General features: G+C 35.5%; 1 protein-coding gene across 3 annotated transcripts in view; it reads left to right on the forward strand.

Annotated features, from left to right (window-relative positions):
* Positions 1 to 18,284, forward strand: part of SHPRH (SNF2 histone linker PHD RING helicase) — an 88,468-nt gene that overhangs the window by 24,343 nt on the left and 45,841 nt on the right. For all 3 annotated transcript variants that reach the window (XM_031667362.1, XM_031667361.1, XM_031667363.1), the window contains 2 exons: positions 338 to 409; positions 3,249 to 3,437. In XM_031667362.1, the coding sequence (XP_031523222.1) occupies positions 338 to 409; positions 3,249 to 3,437 (261 nt within the window). The remainder of the gene's footprint in view (positions 1 to 337; positions 410 to 3,248; positions 3,438 to 18,284) is intronic.

Genomic DNA, 18,284 nt, shown 5'->3' on the forward strand with positions numbered 1-18,284 from the left:
TTACCTGAAATGCTCCGATGAGCGTTTACCTTGATTGTCATGTCAGCACTCAAATAGTTTGGATTTTGGAGCATCAGATTTCGGATTTTGGATTAGGAATATTCAATCTTTATGATTAAAATTGTTTTCTTTTTTTTTCCACTCCTTGAATAAATGATATTTGTAAGTAAGTCTCAGGAATAATAATGTTAGGTAATATATTGATGGATCATCTACATTGTTAGATTATGTAAATTATAATTGCCAGTATTCATTTCCATAAATGAGTTACAAAACATGGATCAGGTTTTATATGTAAAATTGTAACTAATATATTTTTTAATTCTTTTTTGGATAGTCTCAAGACAAAACATCGGGAGGTATTAATCCAGAACCTTGTCCAATCTGTGCTCGACAGCTGGGAAAACAGGTAAAATTATAATAAACATCAGATGCATTTATAAAATACCTTATGGTTTTCAAAGGTTTCTACATAAAATTTTTCTTTCGCTCTCTCTCGTTTTTCCCACCACTAGTTTCTATGAAAGGCAAGTATTACCATTATCTTAAAGATAGCACTAGAGGTTAGGTGACATGCTTAGGGTAAGATATTTGAGCAATGCTTTTCTGAAATGGGAAGTGAAAAAATATTTCTAGAATGACCCCATCTTTTTCATTAAAGATGCATAGTTTTGAACATTGTTTCCAGTCACAAGGTTGTGTCCAGTAATTTGACTTTGTCGGGTTAATATAGTTATTCAGTAATTATACAGAAATGTAATATAACACACATAGACTTACTTAAGGAATTACATTAGTATAGAATCACAGTTCTTACTTGCCAGTATTAATATCTCATAATACTTGTACTTTAGAGTACAAATTAATCTCTCCTACAGAAATTTAGATGTGATTTTGGTAGACCACTTAAATATATTTCTTTGTGAATATTAATATACATAATGTTTATAAACATTCTTTAGGAGAACTGCAATTTATGAAAATACAAGTTTCTGCTTTCTATGATAATTCTATATATATATATATATATATATATATATATCAGAATATTCATTGCCCTTGAAAATTTGAAAGATAAGCCTATTATTGTTGAAGAAGTAGAGATATTCTTGGCTGTTTTTTTCTATGGAACCGAGAGTTGAAAGGTAAATATATGCATTCCATATTCTGACCAGTAATAATCAAGAAGAAAGTACCTTAAAGTACCTTTTGGTTTCCAAGATTGGTGGAGAAGGTGAGATCACAAGAATATGTGGTAATACATCTTAAAGGGAAAGATGCTACATTGGAAACTGAGCAAATAGTAGTGTACAAATGCTGGTGACTTCTGACAAAAGTCAGTGATGAAACTGTGATAAAAGTTGTGATAAAAATGGAAGAAATCATGACATAAAGTAGTCTTTTTTGCTTTTAGTTTTGATAAGATTTATGCAACTAGAATGTCTCAGACATTTTATTTCATTTTGTCTTAAACATTTTCAGTTTTTAAAGTTCTTTCATATACATTAGTTCATTTAATTGTAGCATAACCTAGAAGACCATACTGGATTTCAATAATAGTAACAAAACTACTTTTCAAGCCCTGTTCATATTCACAATGTATAGTAGCTATATATTTTTTTCCTTTTTGGCTCCCCAGTTCTCCCCTTCTTCTAATTTAGAGTTATTAAATTAGAATCTATCAGAGATGACTCATATATACCAGCTGATGCCCCTGGAGGCATTGTCATTTGTCTCTTCTGTTTGGGTCAGTCAGCGTCCTGTCACTCCTAATGCTCAGGTGCCAGGTATCTCGTTGCTTCTTCTCCATTGCACATGTAGGTGGACCTGTCTTGACATTTAGTTGGTCCATTTTGAGCTCCATTGAGTCAGAAAACTCCTTTCTAATAGAGTACCCCAGTGGCACTAGAGGTACATAAAGTACAATATAGTGCTGCTCTGTGTCATACAAAAATACTAGTAAAACAGCTCTTCAGTTTCATTAATCTTAACTCCTGTGGACTCTGGCAGAGGTACAGCTAGAGAACAGTAGGAATAGTATTAGCTGATAATAGGCAAAATAGTGGTTTTAAAACCAAGCTTATATACCTCAATTTTCTCTTCTTTCAATGTGAATTCTTTTCCTAAGAGCATCTTAGTTGATCCAGCAAAGAACCTCAAGTGGGCCAGCCTCATACTTTCTTTCCATACATGTGCATATCCTTAAAAAAAAAAAAAAAAAAAAAAAACATAGCTTAAGGATTTAGAAGTTTTGTCACTCAAAAGACAGTCAGTTTTTCTTATTGTTTTTACCAGATGAAAAAAGTTAAATCTACATTTCTAAGATGCCATAGCTTTTAGAACTTACACCTAGACTAAATCTATTGCTCTTTTACATCTCTCGTTGCCAAAGTCTCCATGGTATGTTGCAGAGATTGACAGAGGATTATTTTATTTTTTCCAGATAGGACAAGGGGTTTCTTAAAAATTTCTTTTTGGCCAAGTGCGGTGGCTCACGCCTATAATCCCATGCCAAGGCGGTGGATCACGGGGTCAGGAGTTCAAGACCAGTCTGGTCAACGTGGTGAAACCCCTGTCTACTAAAAATACAAAAATTAGCCAGTCGTGGCAGCGAGCACTTGTAATCCCAGCTATTCGGGAGGCTGAGGGAGGAAAATCGCTTGAACTCTGGAGGTAGAGGTTGCAAGGTTGCAGTGAGCCAAGACTGCGTCATTTGCACTCCAGCCTGGGTGACAGACCGAGACTATTTAAAAAATAATAATAATTTCTTTTTGGTTGTATTTTTAAAAAAATAACCAGAACCACTTTCAAAATAAATTTGAGATACTAACTAACCCATAATTAATTTCTATGTAAGTGCTTTAATTGTGAAAATATAAATCTGTTTTTTAAACTAAATGGAATGTGTCGAGTATGATATTATCTCCAAATTAATGTTCTGATTCCCTCTGTTATATCTATTGTTAGAGTGCTGAAGGACTGATTTACGTTCCTCCCAAATACAGAAATGAGACCACCACCTTTCTACAATGACTATCATGCTCACTTTTAGGATGAACACAACCAAAGATTATGAAAGCTTACTTTGGAATAAAAAATTAATTTAAAGACACAACTTGGCTTTATGACAAAGAATATTGTCATAAAATCTTTGGGAAGAAAAATTGTGATTTTCTTCTCCTTTTGATATACTTCTAAGTTGTAAGGCATCTTTGATAGCACTAAGGCTTGTTCTGTTTTCTTTTTAGTGGGCAGTACTGACCTGTGGTCACTGTTTCTGTAATGAATGCATTTCTATAATTATTGAACAATACAGCGTGGGATCTCACAGAAGCTCCATTAAGTGTGCAATCTGCCGCCAGACCACATCTCACAAAGAAATCTCATATGTCTTCACCTCAGAGAAAGCAAACCAGGAGGAGGACATCCCTGTGAAGGTAAAGTAGGTCAGGAACACGTAGAAGCATAGGTAAGGCAATATAATATAGGAAGCAGTATCTGATTAAGAAAGCATGAACATCAGAACAAGCTTGACAGTGAATAGGTAGATGCCACTGTTGTCCATAGATATACTGCCTGAAAGCCTCAGCCTAACCATCTAATTTTTTATTGTGAGAGGAACACAGAATGCTTATTCAAACATAATAGCGATAGTCATGTACACTGTGGCTAAAATGTAACAGCTTAAAATTCCAGTTTCCTATCATCCTCTATAATATTGCTATCCACCACAAGTAGATAGAGGTCTGGTTACATTAAAGATTTATTTAAAGTAAGAGTTTTCCTCATTCTTTTACTCAACCCTGGATCTAAGGAAAAAAGGATGTGTCTAAACAGAAGGATAAAATAAATTGGCTAATGAACACAGCTACAAGATAGATGTAATGTGCTTTTTAAACAGCATGGATTGCTATTTCAGGGTAAAGCCAAATTTTGGCTTTATTTTCCTAATTTTTTTCCATGCTTCATTCAGAATTTTAAGAAAATTGCTATAATTTGATATCCAGACTGGATCTGTAATTGGATTTACTGCTTTTAAGGGGTATTTAATAAAAAGCCAAGACTATTTTGTTCTTTCTTTTCCTTAAATATGCTTTTTTAATATTTTTTTTCTAACCAAACTTAAACAAAAGATACATCAGTATCTAAATGTAGTAGCAAATGTGGGCTTTAAGGAATAATTAGAGAATGAGAATTAGAGAATGGTGGGGTTGACTCTTAAGCAAGATGAAGTATTCTTTATTCCTTCTTCTGAGTTTTTGATACTCTCTTTTCACTTTTAAGTAATGTGGTTTGTAAGTAGAATCAGCTATAAGTTGAAATTCACTACCAGTAGTTAGGCAGTTATTAGGGTACCCTTCTCCCAAGAAAACTGTAGTTGCGTTAAAGAACTTTTAATTGCTCTTTTTCACTGTTATTTGAGTAAAACCTGAAAATATCAGTCATATTGCTCTTTAGTCTGTTGGGATAAACAGAATCCCACAGTTAGAATAAGCGTTCATCCATTCATTCCACACATATATATTGGACATATACTAGCACACAGGCGATGTGCTAGGCCTCATAGACGCAGCATACACATAAATAAAACAGATATGGTTACTACTCTTGTGGAGATTGGTGAAGGAGTTTGAATTGGGGCAAGAAGCACAGATGTTAACAAATAATTAATGTGTTATAATTGTGATAAGCACTACAAAAGAACAAAGCTGGAGGCATCACGCTACCTGATTTCAAACTATACTACAAGGCTACAGTAACCAAAACAGAATGGTACTGGTACCAAAACAGACATATAGGCCAATGGAGCAGATGATTTGGCTGATGGCAGCCAATGATTTGGGTAATGGCAGTAGAAATGGAGAGACGTGGGTATATTCTAGACATGTTTAAGGTAAAGATAGTAAGAGAATGTTGGCAGCATTAGTGAAGGAGATTTCATAGATCACCCCTGGTTTCTGATGTGAATAAGCAGGTGGGTAGTGGTATGGCTAATGATACAAGACATTTGGAAGAAGATACATTTAGACATACCATATTTAAGGTGCCTAAGACATCCAAGTAGAACTGTCCAGAAAAGTGTTGATAAGTGGAGCTGGAGATACAAAATTCAGAGTCACTAACAGAAAAGTTTGCTTCAGATCATGTCCTATGAAGTCCTTAACTTTAAAAGATTGAATCAAGTTGAGAGAGCTGGAAAATGAGAAGGAGCAACCAGGGACAGGCAATCCAGTGGGATATGCTGGCAACAAAGGCCACAGGGAAGCTCTGCTTCGGTAAGGAGGCAGTAGTTCTGAAGGTGGATCAACTACAGTATGGACTAGTTTGTCTAATGAGGTCACTGATGACTTTAGAAGGAGCTCTTTTAATACAAATGTAGAGGCAGAAAGCAGATTGGGAGGGATTGAGGGATGAGCAGGAAGTCAATAAGTACAAAAAATGCCCAACTGTTTTGTAAATTTAACTGTGAGATAGAAGCAGAATTGTAACCAGAAGATATGAGTACAGAAGGACATCACTTTTTTTTGGTTGTTTTGTTTAAGACAAAAGATTCTTGAGCATGTTTAATCTCCAGTGGAAAAAAAGGATAGACTGAAGATATAGGAGAAAGGATAATTTGTAATATAAGTTTCTTGAAAAGAAGGAGAATGTTGATGTATAGAAAGTAGAGGTTTCATTGAAGTCAAATATCTATTGAGCCCAAAAGATATAAACATAGGTGTTCTTATCTGAGAATGGGAAATTATAGTCATTGCAGAGAGGACAGGTCTGCCAGATGTGACTGTAGAAGTAGGTGACTCAAGTGAGAAGGAGAAAAAAAGATGCCAGAAGATTAAACAGTGAGACCTGAATTTTGGATGAGTTGTCCAGACAGACAGTATGTAATATCTAGAGTTGAGGTATAGAGTAAATTAGGCACCAAAGTTCTTAGTGAATGTAGGGTAGGGTTCAGTAAATTATAGCAAAGAGTAGAGTTGGGATAACTGGGCTTCAGGAGGCTCAAAAAATGGAAGTTGTTATACAAATGAGAACTAATGCTCTGAAACCTGCATTTGCGTACCAGCAGTCAAATGCAACACTCAAATCCTTCTTTCAAAAGGGCTGCTGAGAGACCAGTATGTTTAGAGGATAGCCAGGTTCTAATTAGAGCAGAGAAGTGAAAAGCAGTATTTCTACAAGAGGTAGAAAATATGAAACAGTTTGTTTCATGAAATACAAGTTCCAGGGGGCGCCAGCGAAAGGTCCAGCAGTGAAAGAAGAAAAGTGAGAGGGTGAACAAGCAGGAAGGAAGTGCAGGACAGTATAGGAGGAACAGAATAGGCAAGGATACGTGATGAGAGCATCATGACCTAAGGATCATCTAGTCCTGTTCCCTATCGGTGAATCCCCTGAATACATTTTACAGTCAGCCCTGTGTGTCTGTGGATATAGCCAACCATAGATCAAAAATATTTAGAAAAGGAAAAATTTCATGAAGTTCTAAAGAGGAGAACTTGAATTTGCAGAATGCTGAGTTTACGTTGAATCCACGCAAATGAAATGATGTGTAGGGATTACATAAGGTAATCTGGAGATGATTTAAAGTATACAGGAGGATGTGTGTATGTTAAATGTAAGTACAGCATCATTTTATACAAGGGCCTTGAGCATCCTGGGATTTTGATATCCACAGGGGTTTTGGAAGCAGTCAGTCCCTCACAGATACTGAGGGAGGACTGAATTTTTAAAGCAAATGCCTAAGAGTTACTGAATGAAGAGGTAGGTGACTTACGGTGCAGCCCTGAGGCATTTGACAGTTACTCTTTATCCTGCCTGCAACACTGAGAGCTACGCTCCTTCCCAGTCCCTCTCTCTGCCTTTCTTCCCACTCCTATAGTTTCTCTTTTCCTTCCCATAAAGATAGTCTTTCTTAGCCCTTCCTTTTTTCTCTTCATTCTCTTTCTCTGGCCACAGCATCTCAAGGGCCACAGATGGCCTTTGTGGCTAAGAAGAGGTGGCTCACCTTTAGGTAAAAGCATGCATCCCAGTACAAGGAACTGGCGTAAGAAAGAACTGCTGTGTCGGGTTTTGTGCAGAGAGGTTAAGGAAGTGATTGCTGTAGCTACCAGTAAACAGCACAACCTCTACGAAACTGAGTCATTGAGCCCGTCAAATCCAAACACCTGTTCATTTTATGGCAACTTTCCTAGACACCCAGGATAGAGATTGGCACAGTTACATGTGCCGTGCTGTTGGAGCAGGGATATCAGTGTATAAATACTGTTTATTGTGCTCTCACTTCTCGCTGTCTTTCATGGGTATTGATGAACACGTGAATTAACTGAAGCATCTTTTAAAAAAATTAAGATTATAGAATTTACTAAAGATAATTTCCCTTTGATAAAAAGATGCACATGTAATTACATTTTCTTTTCTTGAACGTAAGACTGAATATTGTATCATTGTGCGGGCAAGTTTTATCCCTCCTCGATGTCCTCACATTGCTTCATGCCATGTTTAGGTTGGCTCTTCGCTGCTTTTTCTGTTACCATTTGTGTCTGCCACATTTGCCTTGTGCTTCCTGTCTCTTCTTCTGACTTCTGTCACATTTCTGCCCTGCTGTCTGTCATGTCCTCCTTGAAACATCTGCTTATTGTATTCTGAGACTTCACCCCTCTCTTGTGACTCTTTGAAACTTCCACATAAAAGGTCATATTGCCTATTTTGGATTTGTATGTAAATAAAGATGGCTGTGTGTAAATAATTAAGGCATTATTTTCAAATTTTAGAACTACTAGTTCCAATTATTTCTAAACTATTTATATTATTGTTGATTATCAAATCCCTGATCTTTAACAAACAATACTGATAAGTAATTTTTTATTTAATTGAAATATTTATATTTTCTGAAATATGAAATTTATTTCTGAAATGGTTATTTCACTGTATTTATGTCAAGATTCTCAGACATAGCAAACCATATATCATGCATAATGCTTAATCATATAGCTGTTTTGTGGATAAAAGATATTTGGAAAACATAAAACTACTATTTATTAGTAGTAGACATTTTTAAGTAGTATTTCTTGGAAATAAGAGATTTTCCAATGTAAGGAATGCTGTTGATTGACCATAGATACAAAATGAATACTAGGATCACAAATGTCCTGTTTGGTGGATACACTTAAGTTGAAGACCATTTCTTCCCTAGCAACAGTGTGACAGTATTCCTAAATGACCTTTGGAACCTACTGGGCATCTCACAAAGTAAACAAAATTCCCCTTGCAAGTTCTGACAACTGCCAGGCATTTTGGATGGTGAAGTGGGCCTCCTGGCAGAACATATGGCCCATGTGTCTTGTTCCCTGTGTCTTATGTTTGGCTAGGTTTCATACAAAGCGTTTTGCCAGTGGAAACCCTGACCCTATAATGAACAAGAGTCTTAGATAATAAGAAATTTCTGTCCGGGAGAAAATAGACATAACCACTACGTAGATACAGTGACAGCAATACAGCACCCTCTCCACCCACCACATACTACACAATTGCTTCTCTTGTCAAACTTTTAAGTATCTGACCATCAATTGGCCTGCTTTTTAAAATAAGTATTTTTGTTCATTCTCTACCTCCATAAACTTTGACTCATTAGACCTGGGATGTGGTCTAGAAATCTGCATTTTTAGCAAGCAAATATCTTAATAATAGAGATACCTTATATGGCCTGTTTGTAGGAAAAAAACTCTGTATCTCTACATTCCAACTCACAGAGAAGCCTAGCCATAGTATTGCAGAATTCTACATGTGGAATCCTGTTCTGTTCTTTTTTAATTTGAATTTTTGTTCAATTAATTTAAAGATCATTTGTGACATCTGTCTCACACTTTTAAAATATAATTAAACATCTGAGTGGAAAAAAATGAATTATGAAATTCTGACTGAGTTTAAAATAGGAATAAAATAATTTGGTAAATATAATCCAGAAGTGATTATATTTAAATATATTTATCTAAATATTCTTATATAAGACAGGATTTGTATAACATGAACATTAACTGGTAAATTTGGAATGCAGTTGTATATTTTTTGTTAAAATATGTTATGACTAAATATAATTACAAAAAAAAATACCATTTCTCTTTCTGTTCACTGGCCAAGTTAATACTTGTAATTCTGAACTGTTAGCCTCATGTTAAAGTTATCCATAGCTTGCAATAAATTGAACACACAGTAGAGACTTCTAAGATATAAACTAAAAGTTATCTTTATGAAATTATCTTTATGAAAATATCATTTGTAGAGTATAAACTCCATTAAAAGGTAGAGGACTTTTCATGAGGTAGAGATGTTGTTTTATTCACTATTTTATATGAGGCATTTGGAACAATACCTGGCATATAATAGACACTCAGTATTTGAATGCATGGATGGATGACAATTGAATAGTCTGTATACCTAGTAACCCTAAGAGCCTTTGTATCCAAATAAAATTCTTAACTTTTTTTCCATTGCTAACTTACATCTTTGAAATAATTATGCAAAATGTTTAAAAGAACAGGATAATATTTTTGTGGCCTAGTACACTTGTAAGATTTTCCACAGCCTAGACATAATTTCCATTGAGCTTTATTCAAATATGTGAATGCTTGAAGAACCCAGTACTTGCCCTACGCATGTGCTTAAAAAGTATTTCCCCTTTGTAGCACCAATCATACAAGCTTCATAACTGCACTCAGTTGTATCTGTGGCCACCAGTATGGGTTTTTAGCATGGTCAACAGGTGCAGACAGAAATAAAACAATGTTAACTGATCTCACTCAGCTGAACCTACTATGGACAACACACACACATTGAAGGAGTTAGCTCTATTTCAAAAAGAAAAGTCTAGAATAAAAGTAACAGAAGTCAGAAAATACCAAAATAGGAAATAACTTTTGACTAACAATCCTCTCAATATAAAACATTTTTGGAAGTTTTTCCTATATATTTGTGTGTATTTCATATGTATGAATACATATATTAATTAATATATATAAAATCTCTAAAGATACAACCTGCTTGTTGACATAAAGTAGTCTCCAAACAAGAATGTTCTCTCTTCTGTTTGATTAAAAAAATAAGACTGGGCCAGACGCAGTGGCTCCAGCCTGTAATGCCAGCACTTTGGGAGGCCGAGACGGGCGGATCACGAGGTCAGGAGATCGAGACCATCCTGGCTAACACGGTGAAACCCCGTCTCTATTAAAAAAATACAAAAAACTAGCCGGGTGTGGTGGCGGGCGCCGGTAGTCCCAGCTACTCGGGAGACTGAGGCAGGAGAATGGCGTGAACCTGGGAGGCAGAGCTTGCCGTGAGCTGAGATCCGGCCACTGCACTCCAGCCTGGGCTACACAGCGAGACTCCGTCTCAAAAAATAAATAAATAAATAAAATAAGACTGAGTGTATTCATCATCTTCATTGCATTGACTTTTCTCTGATGTTCTTGAGGAGTCAGCAGCGACTTTAGCTCTTAATTTTACAAATGGAGCTAAGCATGACCATGGGAATCCACAAGTCCTGCACAGAAAAAGAGGTGGCAGAAAGATGTGGGCAGATGAGGTAAATAGAAAAAATAGAAAATGGCAAAGGAAAAGGAAGAACTAGATTGGTGACAAAGGGATATACTGAGTAACAAGCTCTTAATTCAGGGTGATGGATTGCCAAGCCCTGTTTCAGATAGTGCTCCAGTATTCACTTTTCTTATAAAGTCATTGAAACGAAATACAAAGCAACAATACCTTCCTAGTCACTGAGCATTATTTTTCTTTTATATGTGTAAATCAAGTGCAAGTAGCCCTTTGCTGCTGCAGCAGAGAACTCTCATATGTGTTCTCATTCCTTTCCTTTCTCTCAAGTAAGGAATCTCAGTAGATAGGATATGGACATGAATCGAAATAGAGTAAAGCCAAGCTACAGTGTATCTTTCTACACCAATACTCAGATTTTCACTATTAATGTTGCACCCTCTTTTTTCCCCAATAATAAGTCTTCAGTGCATAAGAAGCAGTTCATCCCTCTGAAATTGCATCAGTAAAATAGTTCATCTCATTCTGGAGGGGAGAGGATTAAAATCTAGATCAGATGCTACTTGGTTACTTTATTAGAAGAATTTTTTCAGTCTACTGAACATACGGCAAAGAAACAAAACTGAATTATCTGTCATTTTAACGCATTTCACAACTTGTAATTCAAAGGTTAGATTCCCCACATTTTACAACAGGAGGCTGCAACTATAGAACACCTTATTCCAATGAGACTTAACAAGTTAGTGGCACCTGTTAGAGCAGATAAGAAGCCACATGACATTTCTGATCTTGAGTTGTTACTAAGTGACTTCCAGGCCAAACTTCATTGGAAATATTCTTTATTGGCCTTTGGTGCTATTGGGTCTCTGTTTTTTCAGTATGTTGACTTCCTGCCCCAAATTCTGGAGCTTCTAACTTTGCACTTTATTTTCCAGAAAGTGAAAGACTTCACTTTACTTCCCTTCTTTATTTTTAAACATTTTAGTTCTCCTGGCTGCTGACTTTGTGTCTTGAGTAGAAAACCAGGAGAGAGAACAGCCATGAGCTGAGTGGGAGCACTTTGTATGTCTCCCATCCCAGTTTTCTAGTTGACCTTAGAGAGAATTAGTGCCTTGGAGAGAAGAATGACAAAGATACAGTCAGTGAGGGTACAGGACAGAAGCTGTGTCCTTACTCCAAAACTGGGCCTTGGTCATTAATGTTTCAGAAACATGAAGGAAAACCAAACATTAAGCACAAAGTTAAGATTGGGGGTGTGTGTGTGCTGAAGAGACTTAAGGAGAAAGGATGGGAGTAAGGAAAGGAACAATAATGTCAGAAGAGGACAGAGGTGCTTATAGTTAAGTACAGCTTTATCAACCTAATATATTAAGAGATTATCTAGCAGGTTTGTGGGATTTCTCTTCCCATGTACACTCTTCCCTAATGCATGACATTCCCTAATGCATAACATAGTATGCATCCCTAATGCATAAGCAAAGCTTAACTTTGCATCTGTTTACTGCTGTAGCTAAATAATGAGTTTGCCTGAGGCTACCAGTTTACCTGTCTTGAGAATGTTCATACTGTGTTAACAGCTTATACAGGAATAGATTAGTATTCACATTTCCTTTTGTTGCTTTTTTGCTTTTTTGCAAGCAGCCTTGCCTGTATGTAACCCATTCCCTTTTTCCTGTGTTAATCTTACCTTTTTTTAACAATGTGAATATTTACTTTCTATAGCAGTAACCGCATTGAGTAGTCTTCTCAGAAGCCGGCAGATTTGAACCCAAGTTTATTTACATATTTAAAATAGAAGAAACATGAAAAAGAGCAGTAGAATGTGTGTAGTGCTCATTAAGACAGTATAAAGCATTCATTTCAATTGCCAAACCAGCAGATAAACCATCCTTTTATGTTTTTCTCCATATTCTGTAACACGCGTTAGAGTGTTATGTATTTGGAGACAAGGGAGTGTGTTTTTTTATCCAGTTCCTCATATAGTTCTTTGTTAACTCCAAGTGAAAAACTGTATATATTTGTGGTAGTATACAACATGATGTTTTAATATATGTAGATATTATGGAATGATTGAGTCAAACTAACATATCCATCACATACTTAACCAATTTTTGTGATAAGAACATTTAAAATCTGCCTTCTTAGCAGTTTTCAAGTACAGTTGGCCTCCCATATTTGCAGATTCTGCATCAGCAGATTCAGTTAACCGCAGATAAAAAAATACTCAAGAAAAACCCAGCAACAATAAAAAATCACAATACAACATATTTAAAAAACACAAATTTTTAAAAGACACTATAATTATTTACATAAGAGTTACATTGTATTAAGTATTATAAGTAATACGGAGATGATTTTAAAGTATACAGAAGGATGTGTGCAGGCTATTATGTAAACACTGCCATTTTATGTAAGGCACTTAGCATCTGCAGATCTTGATATCCAGTGGGAATCCTAGAACTCCCCATGGATACCAAGGGACAGCTGTATACAATACATTATTATGTACTGTAGTCACCATGCTGTACAGTAGATCTTTAGATCTGTTCCTTCGGTCTAACTAAAACTTTGTACCGTTTAACCCACTCCCTTCCCCAACAAACTTCAGCCTCTGATAACCACCGTTCTGCTCTCTGCTTCTGTGAGTTCAATGTTTTTAGATACCACATGTAAGTGAGATCATGCAGTATCTGTCTTTTCTGTGCCTGGTTTGTTTCAGTTAGCATAGTGTCTTTCAGGTACATAGATGTTATCTCACCAGACAGGATTGATTTACTTTCAGGTAAAAACATATTCCATTGTGTATATATACCCTGTTTTAAAATTTATTCATCAGTGGATGGACACTTACATTGATTCCATGTCTTTGCTACTGTGAATAATGCTGAAATTAACTGGAGAATGCAGATATCTCTTCCACATGCTGATTTAATTTCCCCTGCATATATACCCAGAAATAGAATTGCTGGATCATGTGATAGTTCTATTTTTAATGTATTGAGAAACCTCTTTACTGTTTTCCAAAATGGTCCTACTAATTTGTATTCCTACCAGTAGTGTACAGGGGTTTCCTTTTTCTCCACCTCCTCACCAATACTTACCTCTTGTCTTTTTTATAATAGTCATTGTAACAGGAATGAGGTGTGTATCTCAGTGTGGTTTTAATTTGTATTTCCCTGATGATTAGTGTTGTTGAGCACCTTTTCCTATACCTGTTACCTATTTGTATGTCTTCTTTTGAGTAATATCTTTTCAGGTCCTTTGCTGAGTTTTTACTCAGGTTGTTTTCTTGCTCTTGAGTTTTTTGAGTTTCTCATATATTTTGGATAATAACTCCTTATCACATGTGTGGTTTGCAGATATTTTCTCCTTTGCTGTAGATTGCCTTTGTTAATTATTTCCTCTGCTGTGCAGAAGATTGTTACTTTAATGCAATCCTATTTATCTTTTTGCTTTTCTTGCTTATGTTTTTTGGGTCGTATCCAAAAAGGCTTTACCAAGATCATTGTCAAGTAGTTTGTAGTTTTGGATCTTATATTTAAGTCTTTAATCCATTTTGAGTGGATTTTTATATATGGGGTGAGATAAGGGTCCAGTTTTATTCTTATGCATGTGGATAACTGGTTTTTTCAGCACAGTTTATTGAAGAGACTGTGTTTTCCCCATTGTGTGATCTTCTTATGTTTGTTAAAGATTAGTTGACTGTGTATGTGTGGGTTTATTTCTGGGCTGTCTCTCCTGTTCCATTGGTCTGTATGTCTGTTTTTATTTCAGTAGCATACTGTTTTTATTACTGTAGTTTTGTAATGTGTTTTAGAATCAGGAAGTGTGATATCTCTAGCTTTTTGCTCAAGATTGCTTTTGTTATCCAAGGTCTTTCATGGTTCCATATGAATTATAGAATTGTTTTTTTCTATTTATCTTTGTCTGTTTTATGTTGACTTAGTAGAATATTTGAGACTGGTTAATTTATAAAGAAAAGGAGTTATGGCCAGATACGGTGACTCATGCCTATAATCTCAGTGCCTTGGGAGGCCAAGGCAGGAGGATCACTCAAGGCCAGGAGTTCAAGACCAGCCTGGGCAACATAATAAGACTCTATCTGTACGGAAAAAAAAAATTTAAATTAGCCAGGCATAGTGGTGCACACCTGTAGTCCCAGCTACTCGGGAGACTGAGGTGGGAGGATCACTTGAGTGCAGGAGTTCAGGGTTGCAGTGAGCTGTAATTACACCACTGCACTCCAACCAGGGTGACAGGACAAGACCCTGTCTCAAAAAGAAAAAGAAAGAAAAGAAAAGAGAAAGTGTACTCGGGAAGTTGAAGGAGATTGCCCTTCTGGTGAGGGCTTCCTTGTTACATGATAACATGGCTTAAGTCACAGGGGTAGCAGACGGGTACAAAGAGGAGAGCAACAAACAGGAGGAGGAAACTTACATTATAACAGCCTGCCCTCACAGGAGCTAATTCTTGCACAAGAAAGAATTTACTCACTACCAAGAGAATGGCACCAAGTCATTCATGAAGGATCCACCCCCATGACTCAAAACACCTGCCACTAGGCCCGACCTCCCAACACCTCCATGCTGGGTATCAAATTTCAGCATGAATATCGCTGAGGACAAACTCAAATCATAGCACTATTTCCATGAAAAATGTCATTGGAATTTTCATAGGGATTGCTTTGAATCTATAGATTGTGTTAATATTTATGTAACAATATTATTTCAGTTCACGAACATATGTCTTTCCATTTATTTGTGTTCTCTTTAATTTTTTTATTAATGTTTCATAGTTTTCAGTGTACAAATCTCTCACCTTGATTACATTTACTCCTAAGTGTTTTTTTTTATGGTATTATAAATGGGAATTTTTTCTTGATGTCCTTTTTGGATCATTCATTGTTAGTTATAGAAATGCTACTGATTTTTGAGTTTCTTTTGTATCCTGAAACTTTACTAAATTCATTTATTTTAACAGGTTTTTGGTGGAATCTTTAGGAATTTGTATATATAAGATCATGTCATCTGCAAACAGTTTAACCTCCTCCTCTGAAATTTGAATGCCTTTTATTTCTTTTCCTTGCCTAATTACTCTAGCTAAGACTTCCAATACTATGTTGATTAGCAGTGGCAAGAGTGGGCATTTGTGTTTTGCTGATCTTAGAGGAAAAGCTTTCAGCTTTTCACCACTGAGTATATTGCTAGCTGGTAGGCTTGTCATTTATGGCCTTTATTGTTTTGAGGTACGTTCCTTCTATACCTAAGTTGTTGATAGTTTATTAAAATATGTTGAATTTTATCAGATATTTTTTCTGCAAATACTGAGATGATCATTTTTTTCCTTTATTCTGTGGTGTATCACATTTATTGGTTTGCGTATGTTGAACCATCCTTGCATGCCAGAGATGAATCCCTGTTGATCATGGTGAGTGATCCCTTCTAATGTGTTGTGGGATTTGGCTTCCTAGTATTTTGTTGAGGATTTTTGCATGTTTTCATCAGAGATACTGGTCTGTAATTTTCTTATAGTATTCTCGTCTGACTTTGATGTCAGAGTACTTCTGGTCTTGTAAAATGAATTAAGAATATTCTCTCTTAAGTTTTTTAGAAAAGTTCAAGAAAGATTGGTTTTAGTTCTTCTTTAAATGATTGTTCGACTTTACCAGTGAAACCACTAGTTCCTATGCTTTTCTTTGACGGGAGACTTTTTATTACCAACTCAATCTCCTTACTACATACTGGTCTGTTCAGATTTTCTATTTCTTTGTGATTCAGTCTTGGTAGATTGTATGTTTCTGGGAATTTATCCATTTCTTGTAGATTTCCTGATTTGTTGGCATATAGTTGTTCATAAGTCTCTTACGATTTTCTGTATTTCTGTGGTATCAGTTTTAATGTCTCTTCTTTCATTTATAATTTTTTAAATTTCACTCTTATTTTTTCTTAGTGTGCCTGAAGGGTTGTTCATTGTGTTTATGTTTTCAAATAACCAACTAAGAATTTCATTAGTCTTTTCTGTATTTTTTTTTTCCGTTCTCTATTTCATGTATTTCTGCTCTGATTTTTATTATATCCTTCCTTCTGCTGACTTTCGGCTTACTTTGCTCTTCTTTTTCCAGTTCCTTGTGGTGCAACATTAGGTTGTTTATTTGGAACATTTCTCTTTTTTTATGTAGTTGTTTATTTCTATAAGCTTCATTATTAGAACTGCTTTTGTTGAATTCCCATACCTTTTATTATGTTGTATTTCCATTTTCATTTGTCTCAAGGTATTTTTAATTTTTCCTTTTAATTGCTTTATTGATCCATTGAATGAATGTTCAAGACCATGTTATTTAATTTCTGTTTAATTTCTACATTTTTGTTATTTTTCCAAAATTCCTCCTATTGTGGATTTCTAGTTTCATTCCATTGTCAGAGAAGATACTTGATGTAATTTCAGTCTGAATTTGTTTTCAAGACTTGTTTTGTAGCCTAACATTTTCTGCTAGGAGAGTAGGAAGTAACTAGACTGGGATGAAATGGTTCAGAACTGTAGCATTTGGAAGGGATCATTGAGCGCTATCACTGACCTGGCCAGTCGTTGATAAAAGTGAATGCTCTGTTCTTTTCCTCCATAGAGTTAGCACTACAGTGCTAGGAATGTTGGTTACAAAAAAATTATTCTACTTTTTTTTTTTTTAACTTTTAGTAAGAAACATTAATTGGTGGAAGGATTCATAGTTATCCTGGTATTTCACTTGAAATATTTTTGAAAGTAAGCGCTTGCAGGGAACATGGATGTTTTTGTCTAAATTCTGAAATGATCACCTTTACACTAATTTCCTATTTTCTCTTCGCTCTTATTTGAGATAATTATTAGACTGAAATAGGTTCTTTGTAGTACATTTCTAATCTTGCAAGTATACTTGAAAATCTGCATATCCAGAGAAAATAAGTGTAGAATCATGATTTTAGCATGAGGATTTTAAAACTTTTTCCATTATTCTATCTTGCTGACTTAAAATTAGTATAGCTTTCTTTCTTGTTTTGTTTGTATTTTTACCTTTGAATGTTTCTTCATGTAAAAGTGTGTTGAGAGGATTGAGGGAGAGGGTTATGCTGCTGTGGAAATATTTTTCTTTCTTTTTGGTTAAATCTGCCCTCCCTTGTGATACAGTCTAGGTCATTATAGTGTTCATATTTAATATCTCAGAAAGATAGTAAGTTCTTGAGTGTTTACTCCTTACCAGATGTTAGGCTAAATACTTTGTATACATTTGCTCATTTAATCATCACAGCCACCTTTGGAAAGAGATATAATTATCATTCAGCCCTGTTTGACAGATGAGGAAACAAAGGGTTAGAAACTGTAACTAGTGAGTTGCAGAACTATGAGTTCAACTTAAATTTCTCTCATTCAAAATCTCATAACCTTAATTTCTCTGTCATACCATCTCTGAGAGTACTCCAGAAGGAAAACTTTCTCACTGAGGGCTGCAGAAATACTTGCACTATTTTCCTCACTTTCTTATTTCTCTATTTTAAAAATCATTTTTTCACTTTCATCCTCATCTGATAGAAATGGTTATGGAAGATGCAAAAAAAAAAAAAAAAAACCCCAGTGTCTAGCTTTGTATGAATCTGTCTTATTCTAAGAGGCCATCATTTGTACCTCTGTCATTGTTTTTGGTAATACCCTTGCAAGAAAACGTTCTCTGTTGGTTGGATCTTTCACTGCTTAAGTTGGGAGTTTTGATT

Source organism: Papio anubis, chromosome 6 (genome assembly GCF_008728515.1).
Source record: "Papio anubis isolate 15944 chromosome 6, Panubis1.0, whole genome shotgun sequence".
In the NCBI taxonomy this organism is placed as follows: Eukaryota; Metazoa; Chordata; class Mammalia; order Primates; family Cercopithecidae; genus Papio; species Papio anubis.